The following is a 19,430-nucleotide window of genomic DNA, read 5'->3' as shown; positions in this document are numbered from 1 at the left end:
ATTATTTAAAAGAATATTTTTTAAATGATATTTTACAAGTTAAACTCTTAAAAACCACTAAAAATAATATAAAAAACTTTTTTTATACTTTTTAACTATAATTTTATCCGGTTTTAGTGTTAAATAGGTTCAACAAGAAAAGATAAAAGTAATTAAAGAAGTGTAAAAAAAATAAACATATTTTTTTTTAAGAGTTGTAAGTCACAAGCTTAAACCTTTTTTACTTTACTTAAAAACTTAACTAGTCAAAAACCATTTTAAAAGTAATTTTAAGCTTATTTTGATTAAATATTCTGAGAGATAGATACGCACAAAGTTATAAACCTTTTCTATATTCATTGTGCTTCTGCTTAATTATATAAAAAATTGTTTAAAAATATTGTATAAAATCTTTTAAATCATATAAAAAAGTTTTAAAAACAAATTTATCTATATACTTACTTTTTTAAAGATACAATTAATATGTTTGAGTCTAAAACTAAAAATTAGATTGATTTTCATGAAACTAACTAACAAAAATATAAATTAAATTAACTGATTTAGTTATATAAACGTCTATCATGATTAATAATTTTGTTAGTAAATTTGAAATAATTTAGTTGATATATAATTAAATTTAGATAGGTAAAAGTCTTATGACCTTTTTAATGTTTCTTTCTAATAATTAAACAATTTAGTTATACTTGTAGAGAATAAAATACTGTAAACTTATATAACTAGTAGTTGTTAGTTAATTTGACTAAACTACAAATCTACTTAAAATACAGCTTAAAAATTAATAATGTATGAAGCTAAATTTAAGATTATAAGCTGTATGATATTTTTAATCTTAAAATATAAATAATTTTGAATAGATAGACTTAAATTTTCAGTCACTGCAAAAAAAATAAAATTCCAAATACTTTACATAGAATCGATTTACTTTAATTATTTTAAAGCAGGCTTATGGTCTTAAGTTAAGCTTTGCACAACTTTAATTTTTAGCTGTATGTTTTTGTAGATTTGTAGTCTTATTTGTTGTAAAACTTTTTTAATCTTGTAAGTGTTAGAGGAGATTTAGTTCTTTAAAAAAACTTGAAATTAATACTTAAAATTATCTAATAAACTATTTTGCAGACGGCTAGTTAAAAAGCAAAACATGAAAGAACAGTCTTAACGTTTTTACAATACATTATTTCGTACATTAAGTGATAACAAAATAAAATAAGATAAACATAAGGCAATAAAAAACTTTAAATTTGTCAAACAAACATGCTTAAAAAAACTGCCACACTTAGATTCGCGACTCTCGAAGTAATTAAATTTTTCGTTCTAACACTCTAAATAATTTAAAAAAAAGTCTACTACTAAGAAATTACTAGTAATTAACAAACTAGTTAAAATTATTAAACTTATGTTTCAAAAGTTAGTGAATCAGCACAAACTGCTCTGACAGACAGTAGTAATAGTAACTGTTTAGTCAGTGGTTTCAAACTACACTTGACTTGTTTTTACTAGTATTGCGCTAAACAAACTTTTCATGTATAACTTAATAACAGTTGTATAACAGTTTTATAGTAATTTAATAACAATAGAAAAAAATGATAAATACAATTAGCAAACGAGTAAGTTACTAGACGTCATGACTATTTGTGTAGCAGTTGAATATATCAAATAAACAAATTGATTTGAATATAATTTAATTTAATTAACTTAATTTAGGTGCTAATTTATTTATTTTTTTCTAATTCTAGCACATCCATGTATGCTAATTATTTTATGAACCATTTGAGTGTTTGGAATAAAGTTATTTTAACTAAATTAGTAAGATTTTTAAAAAATAGTACCTAGCTGGTACTACTAAGTTTAAAAAATAAGTATTTTTTGAATCTTTTGAAAACAATAAAGTTTAAATTCTCGTGTTTTTTGTAAAAGTTTTAAGAATATTTTTTACTATAAAAATTTTAAACAGGTTTTTACAATTAATCATTAATTTTTAGGATACTTTACAATAAAGTATTACATTTTTTGTTACTTTATTACTCTTATAAAAAATTAAAAGTTTAACAACATAAGGTATTGGTTATACTATAATTCATTATCAAGAATATTTTTAAATCACACTATAATAATGCTAGTTTTGATAAATAATACTCTCTTTTATGACTTTTATAAGTCACTAAAAAAAATTCTTAGAGTTTATGTTTGTAAAAAAACACTCGCTCACAAACTAAAATTTAATATTTAGTTATATACCAAACATAATGAGTAGGCACACACTTATGTACAGACATTTTTCTGCTTTTAAACTATTTTCAGTTGCAGTCGACTTAGAAGTTTATCAAGTTGAAAATTTTTAAGTCGAAAAAATTTATACACACTTACTATTTTAATATTTAAAAACCTATGAACTTTCTCTCGAATAGTTTTTAAATTAGGTTAATTATTACCTACCGAAAATTGAGGTTACTTTAGTTAAGACAATTGTATGGTTATGTTAAACTTTAAATCCTAACTACTAACCATAAATAAATTAAAACATTTACCTAACTATATGATGCTTTTAAATAAACTCGGCATAACAAATGAGTAGCTATACTTTATATAAAGAACAAAAAACGGTAGCTATGTAAAGAAACTGGTACTTCTACTCAAGATGTGTGCACAAATCGCACTCCATGACAAATACGGAGTTTGGTCACAATCTTCGGAGTCCACCTGTTACTGCTGATGTAATATGTTGCCTTGCAAGACGGTTGTCTTGACTTCAGTTTTTGTAAATCTAGTGGATGCCAGTTCTACTTATATCGCTATGCGGCTATTGTTGACAAATAAAGAGCACAAGACAGTTTAAGCCTGCTTTTGTTAAAAAAGTTTTATAGATAACTAATCTGTCTCAAAAAAATTTAATCTTGGCTGTGAAGTTGCAGCCTAGTAGCTGGGTTAATTTTTTAAATATGAATGGAGAGGTAGTATGGTATTTACAAACTTTAAACAAAACTTAAATATGCTTTACATGAGTTTTATTTTAATCTAAATTAAAGTTTACTGAGTTTGAAACAAATACTAGCATAGAAGCTAACCTAAACAGTTGTCTAAAATTCTAAAGTAATCAAAAGTTTCGAAATGTAAAAATCGAACTGTAAAAAGAACATTTTTTCGTCGCTTGTTTTACCTTCTTACAGATATATTGTTTTTTTTTTCATGGAATAAAGTTACATCAATTTTTATTTAATTAAGTTACATAATTAAGTTACCTAATGAAGTTTCAACATTTAATAATAGAAATTCACATGAAGGCATTAGTGTTCTTTTTATTTTCTTAATTCTTTTGTCTAAATAGAATCTCTCAAAATCCTTCTATCTTGTTTTACTGTTTTATTTTAAGTAAACTACAGCCATTTTCTTAAATTTTGTTATTTACATACTTAATCGTATTTAGTGTTGATATTTCAACCTTGTTAGCCTAATAATGTTTTATAAAAGGTTTTTTCAGTTAAAATAGACAGTTTTCACGTTTGGTTATTTAAATGTAACTTTTTAAGGGGCAAGTAGAATTACACATGACTTTATTTACTTGCTTGACCTTCAATAAAAACGGTTATCTTTGTAAAAAGAATGGTAAAACTGATGTTTACTACTCTAAAAATTGTTAAAGAACTTATTAACTCTAATTGTTAAAGTATTGTTTATTTAACGACAAAAAAGCGCTCAGAATATTTTCTCCTAAAACCTAGTGCACAAAAAAACATTTCGGTTATCGAGTCGCACATCACGGATACCATTTAATGTCTTGTGCAGGACAATAAGTGGAATATCATGAAACGAAAATTTATATGTAGCCTAATACTAAATAAAAACATACTTATTTAAAAATAAAACAACGTTCATGTATCATAATCAAGTTTTAGTTGTTTCTAATGATACTGAATATGATAGGAATTGTTAAGTATTAGTAACAGTATTAGTTTAATGTAACAGTAAGTAATTGTTGCAATATTAGAACTAGATTGACACGATAAAGCATTGCTTCAGTCTAATGAATAAAAAAATTAGAACAATAAAGTAAATTAAAAAATGAGAGTAAAACAAAAGTATATTTTTGCCCTACATTAAATCCTATGCAAACTAATGTGTACACTGATGGAAAATATAATATATTATGTTAAATAATCTCGTTTTATGATGCACGATGTGTTGTTTGCTTATTAAAGGTACTCTATTTTAAGTTTAGGATTATTTTGAACATAGTTTAAAGAAGTATTAACGAATATTTTGACACAGGGTTAGGTATTACACAGCCCATAAGTTACTTTTACTTATCAAAACTCTTGTACAAAATAATTAAAAAATATTATACAAATCTAATTTTCATTTAACTCTGTGGTACTAAATTGATTATTTCTTTTTATTATTTTCAGTATAAAACGGTAGGAACGCAAACGTCTTTTTATGAATATTCGGATTATAAAAAAGACTACCAAATTAGGCCCGCTTAATAGATTAGCCCAGACTCAGCTGTTTTAAAACACATTTTCATTAAAAAAAACTAGGTTTAAGTTTAAGCAAAATATGTAATGGTTAAGCAGCAGTCTATAATTGTTCTGAAAGTTTAACAAACAAATCTACAAAGTAAAACAAAAATTAACTTGGTAAGTGTAAAGTAATCAAGTAAAAAAAATATGTAGTGTGTTTGTTTCTTAATAAAAATATAAAAAAGGTTCAAAAATCTTCAAGTTTTATTTTAGATTTTTTTCTTATACTTGCGTTTATTTGTAAGCAACGCCTTTCCCCTAAGAATAATAAGTCCCTTTACCGTCGCCTTACAGTATATTTATTTATTTTATTAGTTTGCTTTATGCTAAAGTCCTTTAGATTGTGAACTTTATGTAGTAAATGTTATTTATGGTATTAAGTGTTTTAGTTATTACTTGTGCTCAGCAAGGTTCATCATACAGAATTACTCTGGAAACATTTTAAATTGAAGGTAAAATACTCCAACTGTACTTTATTTCTGTACTTTATATGTATCTAACCCGCGTTTACTTAGTGCCGTGGTATTTATCTATGACTTCAAGTTTCAACTTACGTTTTACAATTTGTTAATAAATAAATTTTTTTTTGTATTTCAGTTTAATTAGCCCAAGTTTTGATTCTAGTGTTTGACAATAACAAAAAATAACAGTTTTTCCTTAACAGTATTAAGTAAGTAAACATTATATTTGTAACTCTGCGTCACATACAAAAAGGTTTAAGTAAGTTTTAAGTTCTATAATTATCAAATTGAGTCTTAGAATACTTTTCAGGTTTTTAATCAGCAGAACAAGCTATTCTAATGGATTAATATTTTTATATATAAATTTATAGAAGCTACAACTAAAAAGTTAACTATTACTAAAAACAAATTTTATTTAATAACTTTGTTTAAGAACTAAATATACATGTTCTTAAAAAGTCAAGTTATTTTAAATACGAATTATAGAAATGGCTTAAAGTATTCACTTACTTATATATCCGTTATCTTCAGACCAAAACTTTTTTCAGTGACATTAACAAAAACAATTTAATGTCGTTAATGTTGTACTCATGTCTCAGTTGTTACTTTTAAACATTTGTGGACCATAAATCGTATTTAGTAATCAACTTTATTAAATAAAACGCGAACATAAAGTTAAAAAAATTATGGCATTTTTTATTGTATAGAAAAACTTTTTAGTTTTGCAAAAATATAAGTCAATGTTTGCAACTTAAGTTAATTAACATCCTACACAACGACAGACATTATAAGTATTAACATCAAGCAAACAAACAATTAAGTTTATTTTAAAATTGAATTGTGATCACAGTAATACATTTTTAGAAAACGCTGAATTAATGTTCATTAAAAAGATTTTGTTACACAAATTGATTTTTAAACTTATCAATCACCGACACCATAATAACACTTTTACACTTTTTTATTTTTAAGTATAAAAAGTATGGAAACTTATAAGTTTTATTTTCTTACTTCTAAAACTTTTGCTTGTAAATTTAAATGTTGATCTGATGTAAAGTCTATCCTATAATTAAATACCGATAGCACCATTAGTCGTTTTTAAAAACTAACACATACTATCAAGTATAACAAATTAAAACCATCAACTGTGTTTTTTTAATGAAATACAAGTTATGTTTAAGGTTTATATTTACATATTATATATGTAACAATTTAAGCTGAAAGCTCGTTATATATACATATATATATACATACATATAAAAAGCTTTCAGCTTAAATTGTTACAAAGTGAAAACAAAACTTTATAAATAAAGTGTGCAACAATATAGTGTAGTACGGTTGTTTTTATTTATAAAAATACGAAAAAAAAATGTACAGTGAGTTTTAGATTATTCTTCGGTACTGAAAACAGTTGTAAAACTGAAGTTTTTAAAGTTTATTTATATAAGCATAACCAAGAAAGCTGTTCAGAAAAAATTGTTTAAACTTATTGTCAACTCCTTAAAAGGAACACATCTTTGAACATAACATACACAAGTTTTAGAAAAAAAATAAACAGTCAACGAACTAAAATAACTTATGAAACTGTGATTTGAAAAAAAAAACCATATAAAGAACAATACTGGATATGAAAAGTATTTTTTTAAAGGCAAGGCTGGAATTGCTAAAAAATGTACAAATTAGTAAAATAATGAAACAATTTGTGGATTTGTAAATATGAGATAGTTTAAACAAAATTTAAACATTTAATTTATGTAAACAAATAAAACTATAGATTAGTCATTGATTTAAGTTTTTACTATTTCGTTCTTGTTAAATTATGCATAATGAAAATAAAAACAAAATCAACCAGAGTAGTTTACAAAATTGTTTTTTTTTCAATGAGTTATATTAGTTACTAAATTTTAATAAATTTTCTATAAGAATTTCTTTAACTTTTGGTATAGCAATAACTTTATAGAAAAAAGCAAACGGTTTTCAAAGTTATATAAAAACTATAAGAAAGCGTTGTAACTTCGATATATTACAGTGAGCTATGAAAATATTCAAACTATTTTTGATCCTGGAAACAAGTAATGAAAAAAAAAACATCCATGTCTTGCAAACATATAAAATAAAATCACAAACTTACAATCATGAAGCAGCCTTAAATGAGATGATGAATCAAAGATGTGCTAGATACTTTAATTTTTTTTAGTAAAACAAGATATTTTAAGACACACACGTGAATATAATTAAATGGCTTCAAAACTCCCCTCTTTCTTTATCGGCTGTTGATTTCTGAAAAAAAAATTGCTGTATTTTTACTTTTTTATCTTATACTAAATTGTTATTATAAAATGTGGCAATTTCAATAAGGAACCAGTAAAATTTATGAAACATTAAAATTAAATGTTACATTTTTTGTTTTATATTTTATATTATTTTTTCACGATTCATATGTCATACAGGGTTGCCACTTTATAATTATTTTATAAACTAAACATTATAACAACAACATATTTTCAGAATTTCATCGAAGTTAAGGTTAAAAAAGGTTAAATATTTCAAAAAAAAGTCTTAACTAGTGGTATCTATGTTTATAGTAATTAAAAATATGGTTAAACTTTGTTTTTACTTTAGCAAAGATCAAATGCTTTATAAAGTATAATAATGTTTAAAGACACTTAAAAGTTTAAATGCACTTTCCTCCTAAAAAAAACTTTACTCAATCATAAAAAACTTAATCGAAAGTTTTCACAACAAAACAAAAATATTGCAGCTGTTTGCAATTTGTTTGTATTGCCGGTTTTGTTGTTTTCAACTAAAAAAGAATGTTTGGATAATTTAAAAATTCAAGCTGAACTTTATAAAAAATTATCACTGCTTTTAATTATTTATCCAAAAAATTTCATCTTGAATAACTAAAACAATTATTATAGACCTAAATTTATATTATTTTTTTTTGTAAACTAATTTTAGTTATTTACAACGACTTACTCCAACAAGCTAGACAATTCGTTTCTTTTTTTGGCAGAAATGTTCAGATTTGATTTTTCGTTCGCATCAATAATAAAAAGAAGCAGAGCAAATGCAAAAGCAGCTGAAAAAAAAACTAATAATTTACATAAACTACATTTAATTATTATTTATTATTTAATTATGGAAAAAAAAGTAAATTAGCTATTAACAAAAGGTATTTTTTTATTTGAATAGTTTACCTAAAGTTATCTTAAAAAAATTACATTGAAAAACTTACCTCAAACGATAATAAATCAAATTAATAAACAGTTATGAATATATGTTGGGTGTAACATCCATTAGTGCAGTTATTACGCTGAATTTACTAAGTTGTTACAAATGATTACAAGTTATAAACATTTATAAAAAAAAAATATACATAATACAGGGTTCGTCCGCGAATTTTTTTTCATTTAGCCTGACTGAGACCAATTTAGCCTGACATTTTTTAAAGTAAGTAAAATCCCCTTTAGAAGTCATTTTAGGTATTGGGGGGTCTTGATTAGTACGATTATAGTCTCCGACTTCAATCAGCTTTATCTCAAAAATATTTTGAGCTTTAAAAATCTGCAAAAAGCAACTCATAGTTTAGTTATAACTCAATAAAATAAGACTAAATTGTGAAAAAGGTGATTGACCCCCCCACTCTATATATTTTATACCCTTAAAATAACAAATTCAGTAACGAGTTTTAAAATAAGTGTTATATCTAATCTATTACTAGTGTAAAAATTTAATATATATTACTAAACACAATTGTTCAATTTAATTAATCTATAAGTAAAAACATTATAACCAAAAGATTTATATTAAAACGACGTGCATTGTCGTGTTTTATTAAAATGAAACGCTTACACGAGTATTAAAATTCAAACAAACAGTTAAGTTGTTGAACTAAACTGTAATGTTTAAACTGTATTTGTTTAATGAATTTTCATAATTATGACGTATATAACCTACTCAAAACAAAATGTTAAAAAGATTCTTAAAATTTTTTTTAGAGATACAACAAACGGTTTTAAGCATTTATTTTTACAATTACTGACTGATTTTGTCTTTAATAACTAAATCTTTATTTAGAAATAAATTCACACCTTAATTTGATCTTTAAAGGATTTCTCAATTTTTTTTTGGTCAAAAATTTTCAAGCATTGAAAAAACTGATTTTCTCAAATTTTTAAATAATAAACTGATTTAGCCTGACGTTTTTCAACTTTTTTCAAAAATACTGATTTAGCCTGACTTGGCCTGATTTAGCCTGACGCGCACGAACCCTAATAATAATAATAAAAAATTAACACCCAGTCGGGAAAACAATAAATACAAGTTGTAGCATACATTAGTATTAATTATTAATATAATGTTACAACAAATTACCAGTAAGGAAAACAACAAATACAAGTTGTAGGGTGTAGTATCCATTGGTATCGAGTATTCTTCCTGATAATATGGACATCACACCTATACCCAAGTTCTGTATTGACTGCATCCTGGTTAAAAAAAAATATTTGTTTGGTATTTTGAACTGGTAGTTTGAAATAAAAAGTTCATAAGAAAAACACTACTTTTAAAAATAGTTAAAAGTATGCCACTTTTTTGGCTGTAATAAATGGTGTTTTAGTTTAATTTTAAATATGCTATGACCGGGGTTGCCGAATGTTTTTGGAAAATTTTCTCCAGGTTTCAAACGTACACATTTTTAAGTCTATTTTAGTTTAGAGTTATGTTTAAGGTAAAAGACTGTGTTAAATAGTATTAAAACATTGAAAAGGTACTGTATAGCTACTTCAAATGTGTTTTTTAATAAAACAAAATTTGATGATGACAAAAAAAATTATTTATGTGATAGATTTCTTGTCTAAAATCAAAATCTTTTCTACTTAACATATAAAAGTTGTTTAAAATTCCAGGTTTTTCCAGGTTATTTTTTTAAGTTTCTCAAACTCCAGGTTTTTCCAGGTTTCCAAGTTTTTTGGCAACCCTGTATGAAGTTCGGACAATTCAAACTCAGAAAATTCAATTTCTTAAATTTACTTTAAGAACTTTAAATCAAAAAGTAATGTAAATTAAAAAAAAAATAAAGATAATGTATGTTTGTTTTGTTAATATCTACATGCCTTTTTTTTTTGAATTTTTTTAAATATTTTTTGAGGTATGGCTAAAATAAGCTTAAAAATATAGTTATTTTTAGTAATTTCTAAATATCTTAATAAATATTTAAAAGTTTACAAAAAAAATGGCCTGTAGATATCAATAAGACCTACAAATTTATTTTTAATTTTTTCAAAAATACATTAACTGTTGAGACATGGTCTCTTAAATGTTTCTTTAAGAATTTTGATTGTCGGAATTTGAATTGTCCGAATGTGAATTGTCATGTAACCACTTATTATTATACTAATATCATAATTAAAACAAGACAAAAATATTTAGCAGAACAAGTTGTGTACAATCAACTCAACTGACAGTCCGTACGCAGTGCCGTGCTGGTGTTTGGGAACAATGTAGGCGATGAGCGGCCACAAAGAGCAAGCCGTCATCGAGTAAGACACTCCCAACATCGACTGTGAAACATAAAATTATTTATTAATATTTATTTTCATCTAGTATTGACTGCAGTGAGTTACTTTATATGTGAAATAAAAAATACCATTTATATGCTTATTGATACCTAATATTGCCTGTAGTTTACATTCAAAATATTAAATAAAACATTATGATATTTGTTTATTTATTCACACCCAACATTGACTGCAAATAAGAGTAAAATTTATAGATGAAGTATTTGGTAAAATAATAAAGTTATTTGTTATATATACTTTTTATGTCCTAAAATAGCCTGTGATAGTTTTTTTTTCAATCTAATTTAGTTGCTGTTGTTGTTTTAAATAGTTAATTTTGAGTTTTTTAAAATATAAAACACATCATAAAATACTGATAACCAACGCTTAAAACTTTTTAGTATATTACGCTTACAAATTGTAGTGTATGTAAAACACAAGATGTTTGTGCTTACAAAGTTCAGATTACAAGTTAACAAGCTTTTTAACTTTTATACGTTTCAATCACTTAGTTTTAAAAACAATAAATGCAGATTGTAACAAAAACTATTCACATCTATAACAGACAGTTTTGTATGTACACAAACATTTAATCAACCAAAACACACCAAAAAAATAACAAGACGATAAGGTTGAAGTTAACTTGTACTTTTAACTAGTATTATTAAAAAGTATTTTAAAACCGTCCATACTCATATAGAAAACTATTAGCCGACAGTTGCCACGTGATTGAAAACAAAACTACTCTTAATAATTTACCATAACTTTTGAATGATTAGAAATAGCTTAACTATAGTTATGTATTTAAATAAATGTTGATAACACCCAAATTTTTTAATAAATAGAAAAAAATAATACTTAGATGTACAGTTTAGGCCGGCGGTAGTTAAAAATGATAAATTTATTGTAGAGTACATTTATTTTTTCAATTTGACCATCAAATTAAATAACCCATACTTTTTCAAAAGCAATAACTTTTTATTTTTGAACTAAAGGACATTTGATGTTTTACCAAAAAGCTTAATTAACTCAGTATTAAAAATATAAAGAGATTTTATTTCATTATAACTTAGAAAAAGAGGTACTATTCAAAAATACAAAAGTGTCTTATATCAATAAAACAATTAAAGCTTTATATATAACTTTAATAAAATAAATGTTTTTATTTTACTTTAAGATAACAAAGACATGCTCTTTTTTTTAAATACAAAAGCATGTTCAATCAATAAAACACTCAAACTAATAAAACTCTATATGTTCAAACAAACCAACAACAAAAATCTACAAAACCCGAACAACGAACCATGGACACCCAGGGGTTGACAAATGTAGTTGCCATGAGAAAGTGACTGATGGTTGCTAGGATACATGACAACATGACCCATATCACGTGGTAACCGAACATGTCTATCATGAAACCAAATATCGGGGACAGTATGGCCGATAACAAGTACACTATGCTGTAAAATAAAAAATATAAGTTTTTCATTTGTATTTATAGAATCTTTATTTGTTTGTAAACACTATGCTGTTTTTATCTAGTTTTAAAAAATTGTAAAGTATTTATTAAAATATTTGTTAATATACTTTTGATGAAAGGTAAACGCGTTAATATTTTTTTATATATTTATTGTTTTACTCTACGCTGTTCTGATGCAAGACTGTTAATACTTTTAGTAAATTTTTATTTAATATTCATATTATTTTGATATAATTTTACGTTGTTTAAAAAGTTTATTAAGTATTATTTAACATACTTGCTGTTATAATTTTAAAACAACATCTTTGGACTCATCTAACGATGTACTTTGTTTGAATTTACAAAGTGTCAGTTTTGATTACATTTAAACTCTGCTAATAATAACAAGTGCATGTTATATAATACAAGTAGCTGTTTTGATGTAATTTAGTTTTAAACGTTAAATATATTTGTATACACTGTTTAGATAGAATGTTATTTTTTCTTTAAAATGTTTGTAGCATTTTTCTTATATAACATTGATGCTGTTTTGATATAATATACATTTAGTTTAAGTACTTATGAAATTTTTGAAAACTTACTTTGTTTAAATTTATAAATCATCGATTTTTTAAGTAAGCATTTTTCAAAACTTGTTTTGAAAAATACTTATTTTAAAAAATTGTATGTCCATTTTTATGTTAGTAATTATTTAATAAGAGTATGGAACACATATTTTAACCTTATTTTTATGCTAAATATTCAATTTATGAGAAATTATCATGATATACACTACCCAGTTATGGATTCTTTGTTTCTCGAAGTAATTAAATTGATTTTCATAGAGCACAAATGTTTTGTCAAAAATTACACTTACTGTGTTCTATACTATCTTATGTGACTTGTGATAACTTCAAACATTTTTAACAGTTCTTATAATAAAAATAGCTATACTTTTAAAATATCATTTTTCATTGACAAACAATTTGGTAATTGTCTAGTGTTCGTAGAGTTTTTATTTAAAAATCTACTGTGAAAGATTTTCGAAACGTTTTGGGAATTAATGCTTAAATTTATATTAATAGATTAACTATATGCTAGCAGAACTATTGATTTTTGTTCATCTTAATATAAAATTTCAATTACCTGTTTATTGCAGCCGCTTGCGTTGCAGAAAAACCGAACTTTGATACAAATATTTTTCTGCAATAAAACAAAGTTTTATCATTAGTTAACAGTCATTAAAAATACTGTTTATCAAATTATTCAACTTTTTTCAATTAAAAAGTTACATTAGTTTTTAACCAGCAAAAAATGTTGTTTTTCTATGTAACTCTAAATTTAATTCAGAAATCACATAGATTTATTATAAAAATTAGTCTAAAAATATTAATTTCTATAAATTAAAATAATAAGCTCGTTATATTTTGCATGATATAATCCAAATTTCTATATAATATAACATACTTCAAAATTAAATATCGTGTCATTCTGGTACTAAACTGACAATTTGATTCGAAATGAAAAGTTGTTCAAAAAAAACTATTTAAACACACTTTTATGCAACAACTTAACTTGAAAATTCAAACACTCACGTTGCAACGCTGATGAAGCAGAAGATGCCGATGTAGTAGGTGACGCAAATGATGAATATGATCCAAGTCTGAATGTTGAACGTGAACACATCAGTCAGTTTCACCACTTCCCCTTCGTCTAATAAGTTGTTTATTGTTAATATAATTCAAGTGACAAGCACCAGATGAACGTTTAAACTTCAGTGTACAAGTAAATCTTTGTGTTGAAAATATTAAGTCAATTAAGCCAGATTTTCTGTTGACAACGTTTCGGTATTCAAAACTTGAAAAACAAGATGCAAAAAAATTGCGTCCACGCCTTGTGTATAAAAACTGTTAATTGTATTGATTAAAAATACAATCTTGAATACAAAACAACTGTTTTATACTAATACTATACGTAAGAAAAATATTTTGTCTTATCTGAAAACGTTATGTAATTTATAAGGAGTCTATACAATTTAACACTAATTTAATCTAGCAAAAGTGCTGTTTTCTCATGTGAAATTAATCAAACAAAACTTGCCTTCCTTCTTCACAGTGGTTTCAGTCATGTTTCTGTTGCTTTCAATCCTGTGCTTTCTTTTGTCGAGCAGGGCGAGTATGGCCGCGCAAAGGAACGAAAACAGACACGTTGAAGCCGCTGTTTGTAATTTTGATATTCAGTTAATTTTGATACTCAGAACAACTACTTTTTGTGATGATAACCTGAAACCTTCTTTAAGGTAGTTGGTGGAAAAAATATTTAGGTCTTTAAAAATACCAAAATTTAACTTGTAAGTATATTCAAATTAGTATCAGAAACTCAACTTGATACTTTTGTTACTTTAGTGCAGAAAAAATCTTATACACTAAACAATTTATTAGAGTTGATCATATAATTATATAAACATAATTGAATGACATTCACAAAGATGCATCTCTAATCATATAAGCATGAAATATTTAAGATTTTTTATTTAAAAACGTATAAGTAAACTTTTTAACACAAAATAAATTATAGTGTATATAAAAACACATACATTGATAATATTGGTGTTCATACTAAAGTAAAAAAAAAACTTATGGACTTATTTATTTATGGATAAATATTCCAACATTTTTTCATAAAAATTTCAAAGTTATTGTAAACTTTTAAAATTTAATCAGAAAAATATAATGAACAAAAAACAATTGGATAAATAGCTTATATTATTTAAACACATATAATAATTCATCATTACTTTGGGCTTTATCTTTACTAAGCAAGTAAAATTTTCAGTATAGAAGAAAATAATAAACTGAATTTCTTTCCTAAAATTAAATTATTTATTTTATAAAGAAAGAAACTTAAGTAAAACCAGTCTTTTAACAAAAAAGTAACAATGAGTGTTTGTTTGATTTATAATTAACAAAAAGGTTAACTTACTAAAATGTCAAACCTTACTTTTTACAATACTCAAAATATGTATTGTAATGTTTATGCGCAGCAAAACAACTAGTAAACTTGTTGAACAGTTGAAAGCGAAAAATAGTCATTCAGAATTTGTGTTTTTTTAATTTTTTTGCTAATTATATTTACCAAAAACTTGAACGTACAACATACATGTTTGTTAGGAAATGTTCAAACTCACCAACATACAGGGAAATAGCGAGCGGGTCGCTTGTATTGAAGTGCGATTTTATCGAATTGTAAATTGGTATCATGGCATTCATGTTGACTGTGCTGCCCTGTTGCATGAGAAGAATTAATTTAACAAAAACTGTCAGGTTTTCGCATTCGGAAACTCCGAGCCAACAAAAACACTCGTTTTCCCACATATTTAAAATCTAGGAAAAGAAAAGTGTCCATAGGCAGAAAGTTTTACAAAAATGGAAAAAAAAAAATTTTAACGAGTTCTTCAGGCTGCCTGTTATGATAAGATCAAAATGTTTGGCTAAGAATAGTGAGAAAAATAGTTTAATAAAAACACTTACAGGGCATCAATAAAAAAACTGATAATATTTTATACATTTTACTAAATTACACACATTTATGAAACTTGTCAAGTTAGAAAGCTTGTATGTTAAAATGTTTTGATGTTTCTAAATAACACACAAATTAAAGTTCATAATTTTAGGAAAAAAAAATCAGATAAGATAATAAATTGAGCAATAATTACTAAAAAAGTACATATTGTGGTAGTATGCTCATAGTGAAAAAACTGAATAAAGTTATTAACAAAAAAACTAATAAAAATTAAAACATTGTTTTGCTCATATTTCTAGTGAACATAATAATTTGTTTTGACTATAGTTTTTACAAACCATACAAATATATTTTTATAACAAAATCTCACAATTCTGGCCATGCTCAGCTGCAGTCCAAACACCAGGTTGAGCTCCTTCCCTGCGAACCACTGGTAAGCGTACGTGTTCTGCGCCACGCACAAAGTTTCACCGCCTATACCGAACAAGAACCTCCCCAGACACATAACGAACAACGAGTTCTTCAGCGCGCCTGTTAGAATATAACATTTGTAAGTTCTCATCAGATTTTGGAGGTATTGTGCCAATAGTCTCGCTTGTTTTTAACAGATTTTAAATATCTGGAGAAAAAAAGTACATCCATTGGCAAAAAATTTCACTAAAAAAAAGTTTCCTCTTATGAAAAAATTAAGTTGATAATCTAAAAATAGAGAAAGAAAGTGGTCTTAATGGTGTGCACCTTGCGCGACAGTGTGCATAGAAATGATTTTACTGAGCACAGAAATTTTGGCAAGGTATAAAATATTTTTCGAATTCATTTTTTTGGTCTGTTTGTATTAGAAAACAGGCTAATTTAAGACAATTTAACAGTTTTTAGACATTATTTATATAAAAAGATTTGAAAATAGTATTTTTAATAACAATTCATATTTTCAATATTCTAATGTGCACAAAATTTATTTCTAAGTAATTTATTGTGCACAGCTTTTCAAAAGGTAGAAAAACACTGGCAGAGAAAATACTGATTTTATTTTAAGAATTACCTGTAGCAAAAAGCATCTGCCCAGCTAGTAGAAAAAAGCAGCACAAAATACTTCCCAAGCGAACTCCAACTACTCTGTTGGAAAATAATTGTTTGGAAGCTATGCTAATATCTTTTATATGTTATATTTATAGTTGTATTTTTAGCCTACATTTGTTTTTTAATAAAAGTTGTTAGAGTTAGTTTTCATTGAAAAAAAAGAGTTTAAAAGTTAAAAATACACATATTTATTCGTTAAAAGGAATTTTTAGACATTTAATAATACAAAGAAAAATCATTATAAAAATATCTAAGTTTGTTAGCTATTAATTATGTTAGCTTAATACATGCACTATTTCAAAAATTCTTAGTTTACTTTAAGAAAAAAAAAAGCTGATAATTGTTCTTAAAACATTTTATTCGGTAATAAACAAGTAAACTCACCTGTCAATGATAAAACCTCCGAGGAAACATAAAACAACTGTTGGCCATGAGTACCTGAATGTAAAATAAATTCAGCATATTTGAGATGTATTCTTTTAAGCTATAAAGTTTACTGGCATAAAAGAAATGCTACTGTTCACATGTAGTTTAAAACACAAGTGTGAAGTTAGCTTGGTAACGGTTATCAAGAATTTAAAAAAAATGTCCAAACTTTAGATCCAATTATTTTCTTTATCTTAAAAGATAAATAAAAACGTTTTGTTTTATTTTAGAGAGCGGTCCTTTGTCTTTAATATACAAAAAAAAATCCATTGGATTGGGGCTTTACTTATAGTGTGGGGCCCCTTAGAAAAAACGAGTTTTTTTATAAATTTTTACTTGGCTCGAATTAAAAAATAAAAACAAAAAACAAAATTATTATTTTTTCTTTTAATATTTATATTTATTAGCAAATAATTTTATATAACACTTTTTTTTCCAACTGTTAATATTTTGTGCTATTTAGCCTTATTATAGATTTCCTAATTACGAAATAAGGCCAAATAAAACAAAATATTAACAAATGAAAAAAATAATTGTTTAACATTACTCACATACAATATTAAAAAAAAATAATTTAACTTATACATTTTTATTTTTAATTCGACCTAAGTAAAAATCAATAACAAAACTCATATTTCGTACTGTTTGGCCTTATTCCGGAATTAGGAATTCTAGAATAAGGCTAAATAGTACAAAATATTAACAGTTGGAAAAAATAAGTGTTATATAAAATTTATTTGCTAATAAATATAAATATTAAAAAAAAAAAATTCTTTTTTTAAATTTGAGCTAAGTAAAAATTGATAAAAAAAACTCTTTTTTTCTAAGAGGCCCCACACTAAAAGTCAAGCGCCAATCCAATGGATTTTTTTTGTATATTAAAGACAAAGGACCGCTCTTTAAAACAATAAATTTAATTTTCTTATTTAGCTATTAAGATAAGGAAAATAATTGGATCTAAAGTTTGGACATTTAAAAAAAGATTATTCAAGCTAACTTCACACTTATGTTTAAAACAGGTACAAAAATTCAGTTGCCATTACAAAATGAAACAAATTATTTTCAGTATAAAATTTAGTAAAATAAAGTAATAAAGTAAATAAGTAAAGTACAGTTGTGTCTCTATGAAAAAATAAAAACTACAATTCAAATTAGCTAACCAAGAGTATAGGAGCATATATTGAGTTTCAGAAAGGTGCAAGTCATCAGTAAACTGCTGATGCAAGGCTGTGGGGTTGTCAAAGCAAAAGTAGCTACCTGCGCAAGTTAACTGAAAGTTAGCAATGAACTACTACTACAAGTACAATTGTTAAAAACCTAACAAAACTTGGAAAGCACATGAAAAAAAGAACAAGCACAATATATGAATGAAAAAAACGAACACTAGTTCACATGTGTTTCTTACCAGATGTTTTATGCATTTTTACTTAGAATAATTATTTATTTTTAAGAGAATTTAGTATATGCAAAAATTTAAGTAAAATGAATGTTTTAACATTTTCAATTTTTTTTTTTCAAACTACAAGCACAGGAATGAACTAACCAAAGCTCAGAAAGCACATGAAAAACAGAACTATCAGCCTGTGGGGCAAGCTGCCGGGGTCTTTTACTTTACCGCAGCATGACTGGCTATTTGTTGTTGTTGTTGTGGCAGTTTCTTTTTGTATGAGGCTGCTCCTTTCAGTAGGCTCATCCATTTGAATTTGTATAAACAAGCTAGAGTTACAAATTAAAATACAGGATAAAAAGTCATTGTGAAATTATCGATACAAATTAATTAGTTAGTTTAACTTTTAATGTGTAATTATTGTTAAAAAAAGCCACAGGAGATGTTCTAATCACCCATTCTTTAGGATGGCTTGGAATTAGATATGATCAAACTTTTACCTAAACCACTACTATTACCCTAACTTTTAGCCTAACTGTAACAGTTTTACCAAAAACTTACTCAAGCCTACCAATGTAAAACTGCAATTTAAAGCAGTCCTACAAATGTGTCCTATAAATTTAAGCCACCCATCTTTTACAAGCAGGTCTTATTTTGTAGTGTTATGTCACCTCTACAAGATACCTTTTTTCAGAGGTACACAAAACTATATTTTCGAGATACAAAATGTCAAAATCGATAAGCCCAATTGTTTTATAATAGGATGTACACAACCTATAAAAGTGAAAAAAGATTATTTCAGGGTTGCTATTGGTTATTGAGAATTTACTCCAGGATTTCTGAATTTCTTCCAGGTTATTGAAAGTACACTTTTTCATTCTATTTTTAGTTTAAAGTTAAGTTTAAGGTAAAAAACGGTGTTTTATAGTATATTAATTTTGAGAATATACTGTCGAGCTACTTTAAATGTGTTTTTTAATTTTTGATGTTGACAAAAAATGTGATAGATTTTTCATGTGA

At 25.5% G+C, this 19,430-nt stretch overlaps 1 protein-coding gene across 1 annotated transcript; it reads right to left on the bottom strand.

Annotated features, from left to right (window-relative positions):
- Window positions 1-6,305: 6,305 nt before the first annotated feature.
- Window positions 6,306-18,735, bottom strand: LOC145841090 (lysosomal dipeptide transporter MFSD1-like). Its single transcript, XM_082948461.1, has 14 exons — window positions 18,567-18,735; window positions 18,184-18,280; window positions 16,982-17,035; window positions 16,560-16,633; window positions 15,888-16,048; window positions 15,183-15,279; window positions 14,096-14,212; window positions 13,591-13,708; window positions 13,142-13,198; window positions 11,840-11,996; window positions 10,442-10,539; window positions 9,353-9,465; window positions 7,955-8,057; window positions 6,306-7,255 (listed from the first exon to the last, which is right to left on the bottom strand). The coding sequence occupies exons 1-14, from the start codon at window positions 18,718-18,720 to the stop codon at window positions 7,210-7,212; spliced, it is 1,446 nt and encodes a 481-aa protein (XP_082804587.1). The 5' UTR covers window positions 18,721-18,735; the 3' UTR covers window positions 6,306-7,209.
- Between the last annotated feature and the right edge of the window lie 695 nt (window positions 18,736-19,430).

The sequence above is a fragment of the Thalia democratica genome, chromosome 7, assembly GCF_965202585.1.
Source record: "Thalia democratica chromosome 7, ktThaDemo2.hap1.1, whole genome shotgun sequence".
Classification (NCBI taxonomy): Eukaryota; Metazoa; Chordata; class Thaliacea; order Salpida; family Salpidae; genus Thalia; species Thalia democratica.
Note: the sequence above shows the minus strand (reverse complement) of the source record. Positions and strands in the feature narration are given on the sequence as shown.